General features: G+C 40.5%; 2 protein-coding genes across 10 annotated transcripts in view; one reads left to right on the forward strand and one right to left on the reverse strand.

The window, feature by feature from the left end:
- The first annotated feature begins 8230 nt into the window (after positions 1 to 8230).
- prkra (protein kinase, interferon-inducible double stranded RNA dependent activator) lies at positions 8231 to 14248 on the forward strand. The gene is made up of 8 exons (XM_055878674.1): positions 8231 to 8448; positions 8743 to 8918; positions 9074 to 9155; positions 9270 to 9345; positions 10729 to 10846; positions 11007 to 11101; positions 11202 to 11364; positions 12414 to 14248. Exons 1-8 carry the CDS (start codon positions 8390 to 8392, stop codon positions 12569 to 12571), a joined length of 927 nt encoding a protein of 308 aa, XP_055734649.1. The 5' UTR covers positions 8231 to 8389; the 3' UTR covers positions 12572 to 14248.
- A 399-nt stretch (positions 14249 to 14647) lies between these two features.
- LOC129821239 (oxysterol-binding protein-related protein 6-like) overlaps positions 14648 to 17884 on the reverse strand; it is a 58345-nt gene continuing 55108 nt past the window's right edge. For all 9 annotated transcript variants that reach the window (XM_055878673.1, XM_055878671.1, XM_055878670.1 and 6 more), the window contains one exon: positions 14648 to 17788. In XM_055878673.1, the coding sequence (XP_055734648.1) occupies positions 17680 to 17788 (109 nt within the window). In that variant the 3' untranslated portion in view covers positions 14648 to 17679. The remainder of the gene's footprint in view (positions 17789 to 17884) is intronic.

The following is a 17884-nucleotide window of genomic DNA, read 5'->3' on the forward strand; positions in this document are numbered from 1 at the left end:
TATTGGTGTGATCATGAGTTGCACTATGGCTCTGTTGGTTCTTGCGTGATGCATGACATGCGTCTTGGTCCAAGCTGGCTTGGATTTTTCCCGAAGTCTGACATGCGAGAGGTCTGTCACAACAACAAGATATCCATCACTAGCAGGTTTGAACAGAAATTTCAGTGACAGTTTCTCTGGATGAAGAGGATACATAGAGTATCAGTAGCTCACCACAATATCCAGTTGCTCTTGTGTCTGGTGATAAGCTGTTCTCAACAAACTGATGGTTACATCCTTCTCTGTCAGCTCACCAGCTAGTACCTAGAAAGCCACACACACTCAGTCACTTCAGAGGTAAACTATCCCATTGTCCGAACCACCTTTAAGTCAAATTCAGGTTAACATTGGTAGCAACAATCCTCCTCTGACCTGAATCTCCTCCTCAAACCTGGTCTGGAGTTCTTCCATTTCTGCCTCAAAGGCTTTTCTTTGGTTATCCTTTTCCTGCTCACTTTTGTTCAGCTGCTCACGTACTGTCAGAGATGAGAAATATACAATTTCTAAATATCAACACTGAAACTGAGGAGCTGTATAATAACTACTTTGCATAACTAATTGTTAATAACCTCACAATGCATCAGTTGGTCCATGAGATGCCTTTCCTGCTCCTCTTTCCAGCTGTTCTCCTTCCTTAGCCAGCTGCTACGCATCTCCTCAAATATACTGTCCTAGAGCAGTAGGGAAAAAACTTTATTTTAGTTTTCAATAAATAAATCTACCTTTTTTTGCAGTACATTTCACTGAAAAAATATGAAACGCCAAGTTCTGACTGGTGCCATCTGGCAACAGGTGGCAAGGCTAATTCACCTTGTATGTGCGGAAGGAGCTTTTGAGGAAGTCATAATCTTTCTCCAGCAGGGCTGTGAGGGTTGACGAGCAAAGAAAGGGTGTGAGTGATAGGGACAGGGAGAAGAGATACAGTATTAGTTAGACTGTTAGGCTGCCGCAAGTCATTGTTTCTTGTTTAATACCACATCTCTCCTCTGCACAGCCCTTCTCCCCCTCCAGAGTCTTGGTATGGAGGGTCACCAAAGCACTGATCTCTGATCTGTGGGCCTGCATTAGCTGCCTGTAAATCAACAGGAAGTGGTGACTGGGAATCACCTCTTTGTCAAAAGACTTTATTCCAATTTGACAGTCTAGCATGAAAGGACGCCACCTCTGCTAGCTGTGTGGGGCATAAAGTACCTACTCAATCTCCTGTTGTTGCTGCTGCCTAACTCTCTCAGCTCTCCGCTCTGCTTCGTCCAACAGCTGTGAAACAGAGACATGATGAAGTCAGAAGGAGTCAGAGGTTCTCTTTAGATGACCATGTTGGAGAAACTATCTAGATATCTCACCGCACGGCAGCTGTGCTGGTGGGACCGCCGTTCATCCTTTAGGAGGTCTGTCAGTTTCCCCATCTGCTCCTGCATGTCCTGCAAAAAACCCTGCCTAGAGAACACAAAGGCAATAAGCCAAGCATGTAAAGGCCAATAACTCTGTAATCCAGAAGAGCAGATTTCATGCACAGAATGTTACTATCCATGTCAAACTACCCAAATCAACTATATCAATGGTATTTGAATGAGTTCTGTGCTTTGAGTGACATATACTGACAACTGACTAAATACAGGGAAATTAAAAACTCACATGTCCATAGTTTAGGAAACCCAGTAGTCCACTAGGCCTGAGGACTACACTGTGCAAGTTCTCAGGTTTTTTGCCGGGATTCTAATATGAGGTCATAATTAACTTCTAGCTTCTCACAAACTTTACTGTTCCAGTAATCTCTGTTAATCCAGAAGTCAAATATTTCTCAGTCTATACGCAGAATCTGACCATTGGAGATTACTGTTCCAGAATTTGAGAAAAAATAATTTCTGGGAATGAATCAAGCTTTACGCATCCCTAAAGTCACTAGACACATACGCATGTTACAGACTGACCAAGTGGGAAAGAAATTAGGGGCACGTGTTTAAAAATACTAAATATATACTGTTTTTAATATATAATGTAATACTACTAGCCACCTGGCAATTTTATGAAGTTGGCGTTAGCTAGCTCAGATTGGGAGATTGGGAACCTATCTCCCAATCTCATAACTAGATACACTATATGACCGAAGGTATGTGGACACAGATCAAATCAAATCAAATGTATTTATATAGCCCTTCTTACATCAGCTGATATATCAAAGTGCTGTACAGAAACCCAGCCTAAAACCCCAAACAGTAAGCAATGCAGGTGTAGAAGCACGGTGGCTAAGAAAAACTCCCTAGAAAGGCCAAAACCTAAGAAGAAACCTAGAAAGGAACCAGGTTATGAGTGGTGGCCAGTCCTCTTCTGGCTGTGCCGAGTGGAGATTATAACAGAACATGGCCAAGATGTTCAAATGTTCATAAATGACCAGCATGGTCAGATAATAGTAATCACACTGAACAGGTCAGGGTTCCATAGCCGCAGGCAGAACAGTTGAAACTGGAGCAGCAGCACGGCCAGGTGGACTGGGGACAACAAGGAGTCATCATGCCAGATATAGATATATACAGATATAACAGACTGAACCTAGCCCCCCGATACATAAACTACTGCAGCATAAATACATGACACCTGCTCGTCAAACATCTCCAAAATCATGGGCATTAATACAGAGCTGGTTCCCTCTTTGCTGCTATAACAGCCTCCACTCTTCTGGGAAGGCTTTCCACTGGATGTTGGAACATTGCTGTGGGGACTTGCTTCCATTCAACCACAAGTGCATTAGTGAGGTTGGGCACTGATTTTGGGCGATTAGGCCTGGCTCAAAGTCGGCGTTCCAAATCATCCCAAAGGGCTCTGTGCAGGCCAGTAAAGTTCTTCCACACCGATCTCAACAAACCATTTCTGTACGGACCTCGCTTTTTCTGCACGGGGGCATTGTCATGCTGAAACAGGAAAGGGACTTCCCCAAACAGTTTCCACAAAGTTGGAAGCACAGAATCATCTAGAATGTCATTGTATGCTGTAGTGTTAAGATTTCCCTTCACTGTAACTAAGGGGCCTAGCCTGAACAATGAAAAACAGCCCCAGACCATTATTCCTCCTACACCAAACTTTACAGTTGGCACTATGTATTCGGGCAGTTAGCATTCTCCTGACTTCCGCCAAATCCAGATTCGTCAGTCTGCCAGATGCCATATGGTGAAGCGTGATTCATCACTCCAGAGAACGCATTTCCACTGCTCTAGTGTCCAATGGTGGCAAGCTTTACACCACTCCAACCGACACTTGGCATTGTGCATGGTGATCTTAGGCTTGTGTGCAGCTGCTTGGCCATGGAAACCAATTTCATGAAGCTTCATGAAACAGTTATTGTGCTGACATTGCTTCCAGAGGCAGTTTGGTACTCGTGAGTGTTGCAACAGGAAAAGAACACTCCCCATCCAACCCGACAGAGCTTGAGAGGATCTGCAGACAAGAATGGGAGAAACTCCCCTCTCCATTTTAGAATAAGGGTGTCATGTAACAAAATGTGGAAAAAGTCAAAGGGTCTGAAAACTTTCCGAATGCACTGTATCTACTGCTTGGATATTTCCATCTGAGCCACTGGTTTAATCACATTCTTTAACTTTTATTTTTGGTTGAGTTGGAGACATTAATCCAACATATCAATTGTTGACTTGTCGACAAGTTAAATAGGCTATTTATTGTACACTGTATTTCAAAAGTAATATTGAATTATGTTTGGTTGTCAACACAACCAACTATCAACATTTGAAAGAGATGTTTCTATCGTTTGGATCTGTGCCACTGATTTAGTCTGGCTTTATTCCAGTTTGTCTACAAATTGATATGTTGGATTAACGTCTTCATCTCAACCAAAAATCTAAGTTAAAGGACACGACTAAATCAAATCAAGCTTTAAATGCACTTTAAATAAAGTTTTATTTGACTTAGTCCTATTCTTTAACTTAGATTTTTATTTGAGATGGAGACGTGAATCCAACATGTCAATCATTCATTTGAAGACAAACTGGAATTAAAGCCAGACTAAGATGGTGGCACAGATGTAACTCTCCAAGCAGAAGATACATCTCCTTGCGTTGACAACCAAACACAATTCAATATCACTAAATATCAACAACCAGAGCTTGAACCCCTAGGCCAATTGTATTGTCTATTTCTTTTGTTGAATTGAAACAATAGCTGTTGATGTCTTTGTTAATGTTATATAGTCCTGAATAGCATCATTGATGATATATGACTGATAACGTATGGTCCCATTTCATTTGCTCTGTTAAACCTACCTATTGGAATGACTTTGATAGCATCAGTGAATCTATTTAGTTTTTAAGTGGAGATCTCTCAACAATCATTGGTAATATTCAGTGACAAATATCATAGCTAGGCTTGGTTAAAGCCCTGGATAGGAGACCAAATGGTAGCTGTAGATAGATCAACTCTCCAGTAGGATGCGCTGCCCAACCTATTGTTTTTTCTTCTGATAGTGGATATAAGGTTGAAGATCTGACCTTGTTTAAAGGTACAAATTCAACATATTTTATTTATTTCACCTTTATTTAACTAGGTAGGCAAGTTGAGAACAAGTTCTCATTTACAATTGCGACCTGGCCAAGATAAAGCAAAGCAGTTCGACACATACAACAACACAGTTACACATGGAGTAAAACAAACATACAGTCAATAATACAGTAGAAAAATAAGTATATATACAATGTGAGCAAATGAGGTGAGATAAGGGAGGTAAAGGTAAAGAAAGGCCATGGTGGCGAAGTAAATACAATATAGCAAGTAAAACACTGGAATGGTAGATTTGCAGTGGAAGAATGTGCAAAGTAGAAATAGAAATAATGGGGTGCAAAGGAGCTAAATAAATAAATACAGTATGGGAAGAGGTAGTTGTTTGGGCTAAATTATAGATGGGCTATGTACAGGTGCAGTAATCTATGAGCTGCTCTGACAGCTGGTGCTTAAAGCTAGTGAGGGAGATAAGTGTTTCCGGTTTCAGAGATTTTTGTAGTTCGTTCCAGTCATTGGCAGCAGAGAACTGGAAGGAGAGGCGGCCAAAGGAGGAATTGGCTTTGGGGGTGACCAGAGAGATATACCTGCTGGAGCGCATGCTACTGGTGGGTGCTGCTATGGTGACCAGCGAGCTGAGATAAGGGGGGACTGTACCTAGAAGGGTCTTGTAGATGACCTTATATGAGGTTTATGTTGAAATTTGGTTACCACGATGACATCATCCTGTTGACATTTCACCCTTAAAACAAGTTTTGTTCAAACAGTTTTTTCAAATCCAATGTATTTTCAATGTATATCACAACACTTTGACAAATTACGTTGGGAAAGCTGAATTCTCTTGCTAGAAAATGTCATTTCTAGTGCTCCTCATTAAACCAGTAGATGCCAGTATTCACCTATTTTCTGACGTCTAAACGGGTTCCGTGGGACGTCCCAATGCTGATGTCACCCCAATGACGTTGACATTTCAAACGGTTCGGGTAACACTAACGAGAAAAGGTTGCAGTATACCTGCAGTATACTACAAATACTGCGTCCAAAATACCACAGTCGACTGCAGTTTCAAACTTCAATGTTTTTTTTAAAGGGAAGGGTACGGGTTAGGTTTGGAGCAGCATTTCCCAAATTCGGTCCTGGGGACCCTAAGGGTTGCACATTTTGTTTTTTGACCTAGCACTACACAGTTGATTCAAATAATCCAAGCTTGATAATGAGTTCATTATTTAAATCCGCTGTGTAGTGCTAAACCAAAGCGTACACCACTTGGGGTCCCAAGGACTGAGTTAGTGAAGCGCTGGGTTAGGGTTTACGGTAGGGACGTCCGAAGGATTCCGTATAGCACTAACCATTATCTGAAATCCAACTCATATATTCACAATATCCCATTTTCAATGTACTACAACTGCGGGAAAATATTTATTTGACCTGGTGAACCGGATGTTGTTGATCAGTTGTCGAATGATCAAATCGGATCAGTGTCATGGGAGGACCCAACACTAGCTGGATCCTGTCCACATTAGGAATTCCGGTTTCCGGATTTTGCCTTCAAAATAAAAGTTTGCGGTAAAACGTGTATGATAAGAAAACATCCCCCCCCCTCCCCCAGCTTTGCATAGTGCATAATTTCAAAAGTATGTGAAAAAAATTAAAAACATTGTATAACGACATGGTGTAAAAATCTAAAATAAAGAGAATTACTACTTTATATACGATAAAGATTATTATAAGGTGGAGCCTAAGTAAATGAATGTCAAGAACATAATAGCCTACTGGTAAAATAAAAATTATAAATCATTATTTTGATTGTATGATCCTTGTTCATTTACTGGTGCTATTGTTCAAGGATGCAATTTTGAAATGTAATGTTTAAGAAAAGTATTTTTGTTGTATTGCACAAACAAATTGCACCATACAGGAAAAGAAAATGATCATGTGTCCATAAAACCAGGGTTCAGTCTACTCACTATAGTCCCTAGAATACAAATCAGATGAGTTTTAACAAAAAGCTAGGTCATAGGAAGTGTTGGACTTTTACGGAGTGTTGCTGGCCTTTTACTCCGTCCATCACATTGGCCACAATGCAAATCACTGTATATGGAATACATACACTTTATATAGAGCAACCTCTTAAATCAAATCAAATGTTATTTGTCACATGTGCTGAATACAACAGGTGTAGACCTTATAGTGAAATGCTTACTTACAAGCCCCTAACCAACAATGCAGTTTTAAGAAAAATAAGTGTTAAGTAAAAAACAGATACGTAAAAAAATAAGAAATAAAAGTAACAAATAATTCAAGAGCAGCAGTAAAATAACAGTAGTTAGGCTATATACAGGTGGTACCAGTACAGAGTCAATCAATGTGTGGGGGCACTGGTTAGTCAAGGTAATTGAGGTAATATGAACATGTAGGTAAAGTTAAAGTGACTATGCATAGATAATAAACAGAAAGTAGCAGCAGCGTAAAAGGTGGGGGGCAATGCAAATAGTCTGGGTGCTCCGGTACCACTTGCCGTGCGGTATCAGAGAGAACAGTCTATGACTTGGGTGGCTGGAGTCTTTAACAATTTTTAGGGCCTTCCTCTGACACGCCTGGTATAGAGGTCCTGGATGGCAGGAAGCTTGGCCCCAGTGATGTACTGGACCGTATGCACTACCCTCTGTAGTGCCTTCCGGTCGGAGGCCGAGCAGTTGCCATACCAGGCAGTGATGCAACCAGTCAGGATGCTCTCGATGGTGCAGCTATATAACTTTTTGAGGATCTGAGGACCCATGCCAAATCTTTTCAGTCTCCTGAGGGGGAATAGGCTTTGTCGTGCCCTCTTCACGACTGTCTTGGTGTGTTTGGACCATGACCATCTCTGACCTTCTCCCTATAGGCTGTCTCATCGTCGTCGGTGATCAGGCCTAACACTGTTTTATCATCGGCAAACTTAATGATGGTGTTGGAGTTGTGCCTGGCCATGCAGTCTTGAGTGAACATGAAGTACAGGGGGGGCTGAGCACGCACCCCTGAGGGGCCCCCGTGTTGAGGATCAGTGTGGCGGATGTGCTGTTACCTACCCTTACAGGTGTGGAGTAAAAGGCCAGCAACATCCCGTATTATTCATAACCCCATGAAATGACACCATATATACATTCTACTGCCCCTACTGAGTATTCCCGTACAATACTTTTACTGCGACACTTAGAATAATTTTTGCTCTATAACACTTCAAACACACCGACAGCGTTGTGGCACAAAATAGTATGCAGCATCATCTGGATGTGTATGCAACACAAGTTCAACATTCACCTTCTTTTACCATTTCTGTCAGGCCGTCAACGCATACAGTTCGACGCATACGTTCGATAAAAAACAATTTATGCACCACACCAAACGCACTGCAACTGCCGCTGCAACGCAATGCTGCAAGGCAAACACAGCGTTTCATTGGAAACGCATGTAATTCTGGTGTACCAAAATGCAATAACGCTGTCGGTGTGTTGCATTGGGCAAATTTATTTTTTACCTTGGAACATATTTTAAAACCTATATTTAATGCAAATATCACTTAAATATGAAAAAATATGAATAATTGTTCATGTTTAGATAATTATTTCAGATATCATGAATAAATACAGGTTATTGACACGTTTATACTATTACGTGAGGGACTTTTATTTGGAACATTTCCGAAATTCCGTAACCCGAAAGTACTTGTTTAATGTTGCTGACGAGACGCTGATTCAAATCGGCAACCCCCCCATCCAGCTAATTTCACCGGTTTCTGCAGCAGATAAATTAAATTTGTACAACAATATATTAACGTTACGCACGAAATTGTTTACTAACGTTAGCCATGTCTCAAGACGGATTTCAACCTACACTAATAAGGACCACGCACAATAACAACACGAGGTCTGTCATGCTACTAGCTAGCTCTAGCTAGTCAACGTTACATTCGATTTGTTTCCATCCAAGCATTTGATGCTCGTTAACTAGCCAGCCAATTAGCCAGTTAGCATTATTCTCACTATCAAATATATTTATAATTTACCCCTTTAGCAGGCTAGCAAAAATTTAGCAAAAATTGTTATCAGGGCTTTATTCAGTACCATCATTTGTCAGTCAATAATACAAAAAAAAAAATAGCTATTTCTATTGAATCAAATGCAGTGACACTAATGACTGTTAATCATGCTTTCTACGCAGCATGACTATTCAACAAACTCAGGCACCGTGCCCTGGTAAAACGCCAATACAAATTCTGCATGAATACGGAACCAAAATTGGTAACCTTCCCGTGTACGTGATGGAAAAGGCTGAAGGGGAGGCACACCAACCCAGTTTCATCTTTAACGTGACAATAGGCGATGTATCCTGCACAGGTGAGCCATCTTGTTAAGTATGTAAATTAGGCTCTACTTAGCTAGTATTATGGGGGATTGATATTAACAACATGGGCTTCAAAGTTATATCCCCATGTTCGCCTCATCCTCAGTACTTTATATGATACCGTGAGTATCATTCTGTTATATCCCAGGTCAAGGATCCAGTAAAAAAGCTGCCAAACACCAGGCCGCTGAGTCTGCCCTGAACCTTCTGGAAATAGACGCTGGGACACCGTGAGTGAACATGTCCAATTTCTAAAATGAGAATTTATGACAAGTTGCGTTTGCAACCATTCTAGTCAGGTAACATTATTATTAACTTCTTACGTCTGATATCCCCTCCTGCAGCCTTCACATAAAGACGGAGAGTAACGGCATCCCAGCAGAGCCCAACGATCAACCCAACTCAGTGGGGATTCTGCAGGTGTCTTTGTTATTGCCCTTCAATGACCTTAGATTGTGTTTTTGTAAAACAATAGGGCGGTGTACTGTTGCAGGGCTGTAATCATAGTAACACATTAATGTTGGCATTGAGCATCTTCAAGGTGACAAAGTCCATATGATTATGAATAGATGGGTTGTTTTCATGTCTTTCCTAATATGTACACTATATATACAAAAGTATGTGGACATCCCTTCAAATTTGGGGATTTTGCTATTTCAGCCACATCCGTCGCTGACAGGTGTACAAAATCGAGCACACCGCCATGCAATCTCCATAGACAAGCATTTGCAGTAGAATAGCCTTACTGAAAAGCTCAGGGACTTTCAACGTGGCACCTTCATAGGATGCCACCTTTTCAACAAGTCAGTTCGTCAAATTTCTGCCCAGCTAGAGCTGCACCGGTCAAATGTAAGTGCTATTATTGTGAAGTGGACACATCTAGGAGAAACAACGGTTCAGCTGCGAAGTGGTAGGCCACACAAGCTCACAGAATGGGACCGCCAAGTGCTAAATCGGGTAGCGTGTTAAAATTGTCTGTTCTCGGTTGAAAACTGCCCCTGGAAGCAACATCAGCACAGAAACTGTTCACCAGGAGCTTCATGAAATGGATTTCCATGGCTGAACAGCCGCTCACAAGCCTAAGTTCACCATGCGCAGTGCCAAGCGTCGGCTGGAGTGGTGTATTGCTCACTGCCATTGGACTCTGGAGCAGTGGAAACACGTTCTCTGGAGTGATGAATCACGCTTCACCATATGGCAGTCCGACTGACAAATCTGGGTTTGGCGGATGCCAGGAGAATGCTACCTGCCCCAATGCACAGTGCCAACTGTACAGTTTGGTGGAGGAGGAATAATGGTCTGGGGCTGTTACGGGAAGTCTTAACGCTACAGCATACAATGACATTCTAGACGATTCTGTGCTTCCAACATTTTAGCAACAGTTTAGGGAAGGCCCTTTACTGTTTCAGCATGACAATGCCCCCGTGCACAAAGTGAGGTCCATACGCAAATGGTTTGTAGAGATCGGTGTGGAAAAACTTGACTGGCCTGCACAGAGCCCTGAACTCATCCCCATCGAACACTTTTGGGATGAATTGCAACCCCGACTGTGAGCCAGGCCTAATCGCCCAACATCAGTGCTCGACCTCGCTAATGCTCGTGGCTGAATGGAAGCATGTCCCTGGAGCAATGTTCCAACATCTAGTTGGAAAGCCTTCCCAGAAGAGTGGAGGCTGTTATAGCTGCAAATGGGGGACCAACTCCATATTAATGCCCATGATTTTGGAATGAAATGTTTGATGAGCAGTTGTCCACATACTTTTAGTCATGTAGTGTATGTTTCCTATGGATTCCTCCCAAAAGGAGCTGGCACTGCAGCGGGGATGGCGCCTCCCTGAATACACTGTTCTCATGGAGGCGGGCCCACCTCACAAGAGAGAGTTCACTGTTACCTGCAGAATGGAGTCACTGACAGAGACGGGTATGGTGGCTCCACGGTTGTTCTTTCTGAATGCTTTATCATTTTAAAAGTAGAAAGTGTTTAAATACTTTACCAATGCAAAAACACAATGCTTATGTTCTTTCAAATGCAAAGTGTTCCGTTGAGTCAATTAAGTATGTCATCCACGTGTATCCGATAGCAATGGGAAATTCCAAGAAGGTGGCCAAAAAGGCAGCTGCGGAGAAGATGGTGGCTAAACTTCAAAATCTGTCTGGCTGTCCTGAAATCACATGGGTATGTAGAATGTTTCCTCTCATTTGGCCTCCTTGGTAAAAACATATTTAGGGTGTTTTAGAATGAATGTAATGAGTGATCTTTGACCAACTCTTTCCAGACCCCGAAGCCCAGTGTTCATCTGGAGAACTTGCGTAACTCCTCTGCAGAGAAGATGTCTCTCCTGAGAAGGAATCCACTCAGTATTCCCAACACCGACTACATCCAGATGATGCTGGAGCTGTCCAACGAGCAGGGCTTCGAAGTCACATACTTTGACATTGGTAAGGAGCTATTTCTTCCTTTGACTGATCATAGATGTTAACTGTACCGTAGAAAAACAAGGACAAGGGAATAGAATGGACACTAGTCTTGAACGGCTTTGCTGCCAAAATGTCGACATATTGAAAATAGTCTCCAATTTATCTCCTTGTCCTCGTTTGTAATCACTAGCTTGGATGGTACTCAAATCAATAAGGTCTCTGCATATAAATACTTAGGGGTATGGTTAGATGATAGGCTTTCTTTTAAAAAACATGTTACTGAATTGGGAAAAAAGCTCAAATTCAAGATAGGATTCCTTTACAGAAACAGGGCTTGTCTGTCCTCTGTAAATAGGAAAAAAATTGTGCAGGCTACTTTTATGTCCGTTTTAGATTATGGTGATATTATCTATATGCATGCATCGGCAAACACATTAAAACCACTGGATGCTATTTACCATTGTGCACTCAGGTTTATCACGGGTGATAGTTACAGAACTCATCACTGTATCCTATATCAACATGTGGGTTGGGTCTCTCTATCTGTGAGGCGAGAGCAACATGCTCTCTTGTTTATTTATAAAGCACTTCTTTTAAAACTACCTCCATATATATCATCATTAATTTCCACAAGATGTACTAATTTTAAAACCAGATCACAGATGTGGATTACATTAGAGACTCCTGCGGTCTCCACAGAGTTGGGTAGGACTGCCTTCAGTTCCTTTGCACCTTATTTATGGAACAAACTGCAGATCCAACTTAAGTTAGACACTCTGGTGTCCCTTGCCCATTTTAAAATGTTTATGGAGGATCAATGTGATGTTGTCTGTGATTGTTTCTGTTGAATTGTGTATGTTTTGAAATGTTCTTGTCTGTATGTCTAAAACTGTACATGTCAACATGTTTACACAGGGCACAGCCGTAAAAGAGATCTAGGTCTCAGTCTGTTTTCCCTGTTAAAATAAAGATTTAAAAAAACAAAAACAAAAAAAATGTGTTTTCAAGAATAGCTAACCGGGGGCATATTCCAAGTATATTGTAGAGTGTGTTTGTGATGTGTTTGGTAGATGAGCTGACTGTGAACGGGCAGTACCAGTGTCTGGCAGAGCTGTCCACCTCACCTGTCACCGTATGCCACGGCACGGGCATCTCCTGCGGCAACGCACACAATGACGCCGCACACAGCGCGCTTCAGTACATCAAGATCATGGCTTCTATCAAATGAACGATCCTAGTAAACGTCACAACTGTTTCACCTGCAATACATATTTAAGAAATTGAGGAGGGGGGGAAAAAACATTTAATCACAACTGAAACGTGTAGCTATCTTCCATCTACCATTATGTTTTCACTCTTTACCCGTGTTTACTCAGTATGAAATTGGTGGATATTGAAGGCAGTATCAATAGGAATCATGTGATTCAGACAAAACAATCCAGTTGTTTTTATAACGGTGACAGTCAACACCGTTCATCACCTATGGCTTCTGTCAGATATTGAAGTTACTTTGAGAAGATCAGCGCAAAAAACAAATCTAATCCCATGGGGGTTATGTACCGTAGAAAAACAAGGACAAGGGAATAGAATGGACACTAGTCTTGAACGGCTTTGCTGCCAAAATATCGACATATTGAAAATAGTCTCCAATTTATCCCCTTGTCCTTGTTTTTTTATAAGCCAGTTTGAGGACATGCAATCATTTATTGAATGATACACAATTTAAAACTGTATTGCACTGAACAAAATTAGTGATGGAAACTGGTTTGGACTGAGAAAAGAATGAATTTAACGTAATCTTATAGGTTCCCAAAATAATGAAGCCGATTGAAAAGGGCCTATTTGATAAACTATGTAGGAACAAACAATACATTAATTTCACATTTTGTATTTGGTTTGATCTTCTAAATGATCTCTGCTTTATTTAATTGGTTATTTCTCTCTGCCAAGATTCAATTACATGATGGAAATAATTTTCCATAGCAATATCAACCCCTATTTTCCAATCGGCTTATTAAAAAGAGTCCATTATCACTTTGTTTGATTTTAGAGTAAATGTTTTGAGCTTTGGTTGGTTTAAGACCATATTACTGTTTTTTTGTTTTTAAAATGTTTTTTTATTCAGTCATAGGGAGAAGGACTGGTGTTTTTCGACTACCACATGTATTTACAAAGAACACTACTATTAAGCAGGTTTTTGTTCACAGTGACTTTATCTCCCAACAATTATCATTATAAACAACTGCTCAATTAGAAAGTTACATTTAGCTTGTTTAGGTGAAATTGTGCTGGATATAAAACCACATGTCTAGATTAAGAACACATTTCTTTTTGTAAAATGTATCTTTTTTTAAGTTAATGGTAGCAAGATGGCATTCTCGGAAACATCTGGACCACTCCTGACTTAGACTTCAAGACCAAGACTGCCATTATCGTCTCTTCATGCTACAAATGAGCAAGAGCCAATAATTGCAATCTTGGTAGCTTTGATGTTGATGACTAAGCAGGTAGTTGCCCTGTTGTGTATTGTGACGTTATCTTGCTCAGTCTGCCTGTAATGTTGTAGCTAGCCTAGTTATGTCAGCTGTATATGAAAGTCATGCTGCTGTGTGTGTGTTTTGAAGATTTTGAGTTTGTCGGCCTTCACACCGAGTCTTGCGAAATGTTATCCGCCGACTATGGAGGATTTTTACAACTGAATTCCACCCTGTCCTGAGTTACTGTCACAGAGCCGAGACTGGGCGGTTTAATCACATTTTCGTTTCCTTTTATCAAGGTGTATTGTAAATCGTCTCAATGTTTTGGCGGACTCATCCCAAGCGCGTGCTGTGTACCTGACCATATTAATACATATTTATGACATGTAAAGTGTGACAGACATGTTAAATAAATCTACCTGACATTGGCCTCATCCTACATTTATTTGACCTTTGACCTTTTTTCCTCCCCTGACCTCCAATTTTAAAACAATGCTGTAGAATGACCTATATAAACATGATTGTAGGGGGGATGGTAATAATTCAGTCCTCCAGTCTCTTGGTCTGGGTCAACATGCTAGCAGCAGTGCTGACAGGAAAAACAACTATATAGCCAAGGGAGTCCCAAAATATTCTCAACCGGTGCAAGAATTTCTTCACTTGTCTTTGATTCACTGGCAAAGGCCCACACAGTCCTTTACTGCCATCTACTGTGCAGGAGTACGATGGTGTTAATACACTATTAGGTACTTACCATGACACTACTATACCTAATGCATGGCTGGATTTGGTAAACGGTGATAAACAGTTTGTGTCACAGACGCCACTGAGTTTTATGTATTTTTATTAGAACAAGCACTATGTAGCAGCAGTGTACAGTGTTCATGGAAAGATATGTACTTAGACAATTGCACTTTAGAAGGTACCCATTAGAAAATAGATAGAACTCAGCTGACACAGTGCGTAGTGGTACAAGTCAGTCCAAAATTCAAAAGAAAAAGCCCAATTGAGAAAATAAAATATTTCGTAAGGCATTTGCAACATTCATTGGCAGGCTATGTCATTTAAACATGCAGATATAAACATTGTAACCGATGAATTACTCAGGTCTAACTGTTCTACTCTGATGAAACAAGTCTCTTATTTTTTTACTGGTCTCTGAAAACAAATGTATTAATCTAGAACTAAAACTTTACAAAGTACATTATCCTCAAATGTCCTTATGAACAAAGTACTGTGTTAAAGTCGATGGTGTAGTCTTTGCATCAGTCTAATCCAAAAGAGGAGATAGGAATATTCTGCTGTTTACATGTAGTGCACTGCCAATAACAGTGATCACAAATGAGTGGGGGTGACGGCACAGAAAATAAGGAATTTCTAGATTATTTATAGGCAATGTCAATTGAGTGTGACCACAGTCTCCCATTCTCCCTCTTAACAAGATCTCAGACGTCTACATTCCCTCCTTGGTGGAATGTGACACATTCAGAACATTTTCATTCCCTGACTGTCGTTATTCAGTACATAATACTCTGTGGGGAACAATACTCTTGTGGGGAAAGTAGTTTATTCGATTTTAAATGGTTTTCTTATCTGGCTTGTATGGGGTTTCTTATCAGTATTGTGTCAGAGGCGTTAATTAAAATGTATTAAGGCACAGCAAGTGGAATTGACACTGACAAACAATTGATTTCTGAATACATAGCTACAATATGGTACTATAGTCATATCTATAATTTTTGGATCTAATCTGCAGTACTGCACAGGATAGTGCACACAAATTAATAGTTTTCTTTACAATTGAACATTTAAATTCTACATATTTCTAACATAAACCACTTTCCCTGTTTCAATTTCAGGCTTCATTCTGGACAAAACAATTCAAAGAACAAATAAATATAATCCCAATGTAAAAATGTTGTTCACTCTACAGATTCTGCGGTAATGTAACAAATGTAACCATTGTGTATTGACTTCTACACACAGTGACAGAGGCAGGGGAACATCAAATATACATTAAAGCTGAAATGTTTGGCAGTAAAAAATCTAAACTGTTTAAATTGTATTGGTGTAAAGGATAATATACCAGTAAACTCTAGGAACTGGACACGTGTTTAAAGGATATTCAAATATAATAGCATTAGCTGTGTCGTAACTACCTAATTAAAACCACAGAACTTGAACAAGTTTATTTTTATTTATCAAAATGTTGGTCTTTGGCTTTAACATCCACACTCTGCCATTTGCAAAAGCAGAAAGTTCTGAACATTCTAAAACAACGTAATAAAAGCTGTTTGACTTACTCAAGCCCTTGGCCTCTACATAACACATTTCCACATACATATGAATTCATGTAAAGTGTTTTCAAAGAACTGACAGTAGGTGGCTCTAGTGTTTCATAAAACACTAATTGTATAAGTGGGGGTAGTCAGTCTGGTGTAGTAGTGATGTCTAATGGTCATGAGTCATGTGGTTCCCAGTAGAGGACACATTGACCTCTATACTGCCACAGGAGGACTCCACTTTCACTATGACATTTCAGTGAGTGGCTTGGTCGGAAAATAACGCGAGACCGGACTCGCGTGAAACGGAAATACATTTGACGAGCCCACTGGCTCCCTCACTATATATGGACAGAATCAAAGATGATTCGTGTAACCATGTATCCAGATAAGTGACCAGGTTTTAAATTGATTCCTCAGAAGGGTATGGCACAAGGCCAAACGTTCTGGGTAGGAATCTCTTCAGATCATCATGAGACGTCCTGAGTGTTAGTATTACACATCCTTTCAGTTATACTACAGGCTAAACTGCAAACAGCAAAAAACACAGAAATTGTAGTACAGGAAATTAAAGAACATTACAATTATATTTATAATTACTTTTAAAAACTTTTATTTTACCTTAAACTATTAAAACTAGTTTGAATGTGAGCTGTATAAGGGAAAGAAGTAATGTCTATACATGTGGTTTGCAATAACAGTTGTGGTGAGTGACATGAAGGGTCAAAAAGGAACTTGTTTCTCAGGTCATTGCTTACGCATCAGCAGTTGGGTCAGTCTTGTAATGATGGTCCTCTTCCAGGCAAACTGGAACTAAAAGTCTCCGCTCAAGGGGTTTGTCTTTTGGAGTTGCTGAGGAAATCTCTCAGTATACAGCAACGTCCATCAATACCAGTGACAAAAACAAATTAACTGCAAAAACAAAAATGTGTCCCAAGAGAGAATACAGCTATGATACAGATTCAACTAATACAAAAGGCTGATCCAAAAATAAGAGCAATCTTACCAATATTGTATAATAGTTACATTTTCACTAAATTCTATGAGTTGACGATATTTTGCAAAAATATCAGACTTCTTTCAATTTTATTTTTGTTATAGTCTATATAGCATATGCCAATGAAAGCTGCACTCTAAACATGCATGATACATACAGTAATAGGTAATCAAAAGCCTAATCCAAACACTAGTCTAAATCAAACTGCTTTCAGAACTCAAGTGGGTTTCACTAAAAGCTTTAAAATGTGTGGTGTGGATAGGCGACTTTTTAAGGCAAGGACATCGTCTGAAGTCAAAACAGCTTAGGATAGATCTACGTGGTAAGATTGTTGCCCTGACAACCCAGCCTCTGCAGCAAGCTCAATGAGGGGGATCCAAGAGAATACTTGGATGGGTGACTGGTTGGCTGCAGTGCCAAACAGGGTGACGGTTGGTCCAACTCATCTCTCAGCTCTGAAGTCTTTTGTATCCTTCCACACTGTCATCTTGTCAATGAGACGTTCATTTGAAAACCGTATTGTGCATAGGAAAAAGCCTCTGTCAGCGGTGATGATATGGTCTGTATAGCGATCCATATGCTACCATAGATTAGGGTTTTCCATGTTGATGAAGCCGGGGGATTTGCGAAGCTCCCAGTAGGTGTTGTTAGTGACCCAGCGCTCCCTATGATTGGCATCAACCACTTTCCTGGGAGTAAAGAGACGGGCAATCAATGAAATCGTCAGGGAGTTAAATGTCATGAATGGAATGGATAATGACAACTCAGCCACACAAGTGTAGGAG

Source organism: Salvelinus fontinalis, chromosome 23, assembly GCF_029448725.1.
Source record: "Salvelinus fontinalis isolate EN_2023a chromosome 23, ASM2944872v1, whole genome shotgun sequence".
Taxonomy (NCBI): Eukaryota; Metazoa; Chordata; class Actinopteri; order Salmoniformes; family Salmonidae; genus Salvelinus; species Salvelinus fontinalis.

What these genes read in the sequence shown, in the direction of transcription:
- prkra (XM_055878674.1), top strand. Translation starts at nt 8,390, where the DNA reads ATGTCTCAAGACGGATTTCAACCTACACTAATAAGGACCACGCACAAT. An exon ending in AGGCGATGTATCCTGCACAG is followed by an intron (nt 8,919 to 9,073) that starts GTGAGCCATCTT and finishes GTTATATCCCAG; the next exon opens with GTCAAGGATCCAGTAAAAAA. An exon ending in GAAATAGACGCTGGGACACC is followed by an intron (nt 9,156 to 9,269) that starts GTGAGTGAACAT and finishes CCCCTCCTGCAG; the next exon opens with CCTTCACATAAAGACGGAGA.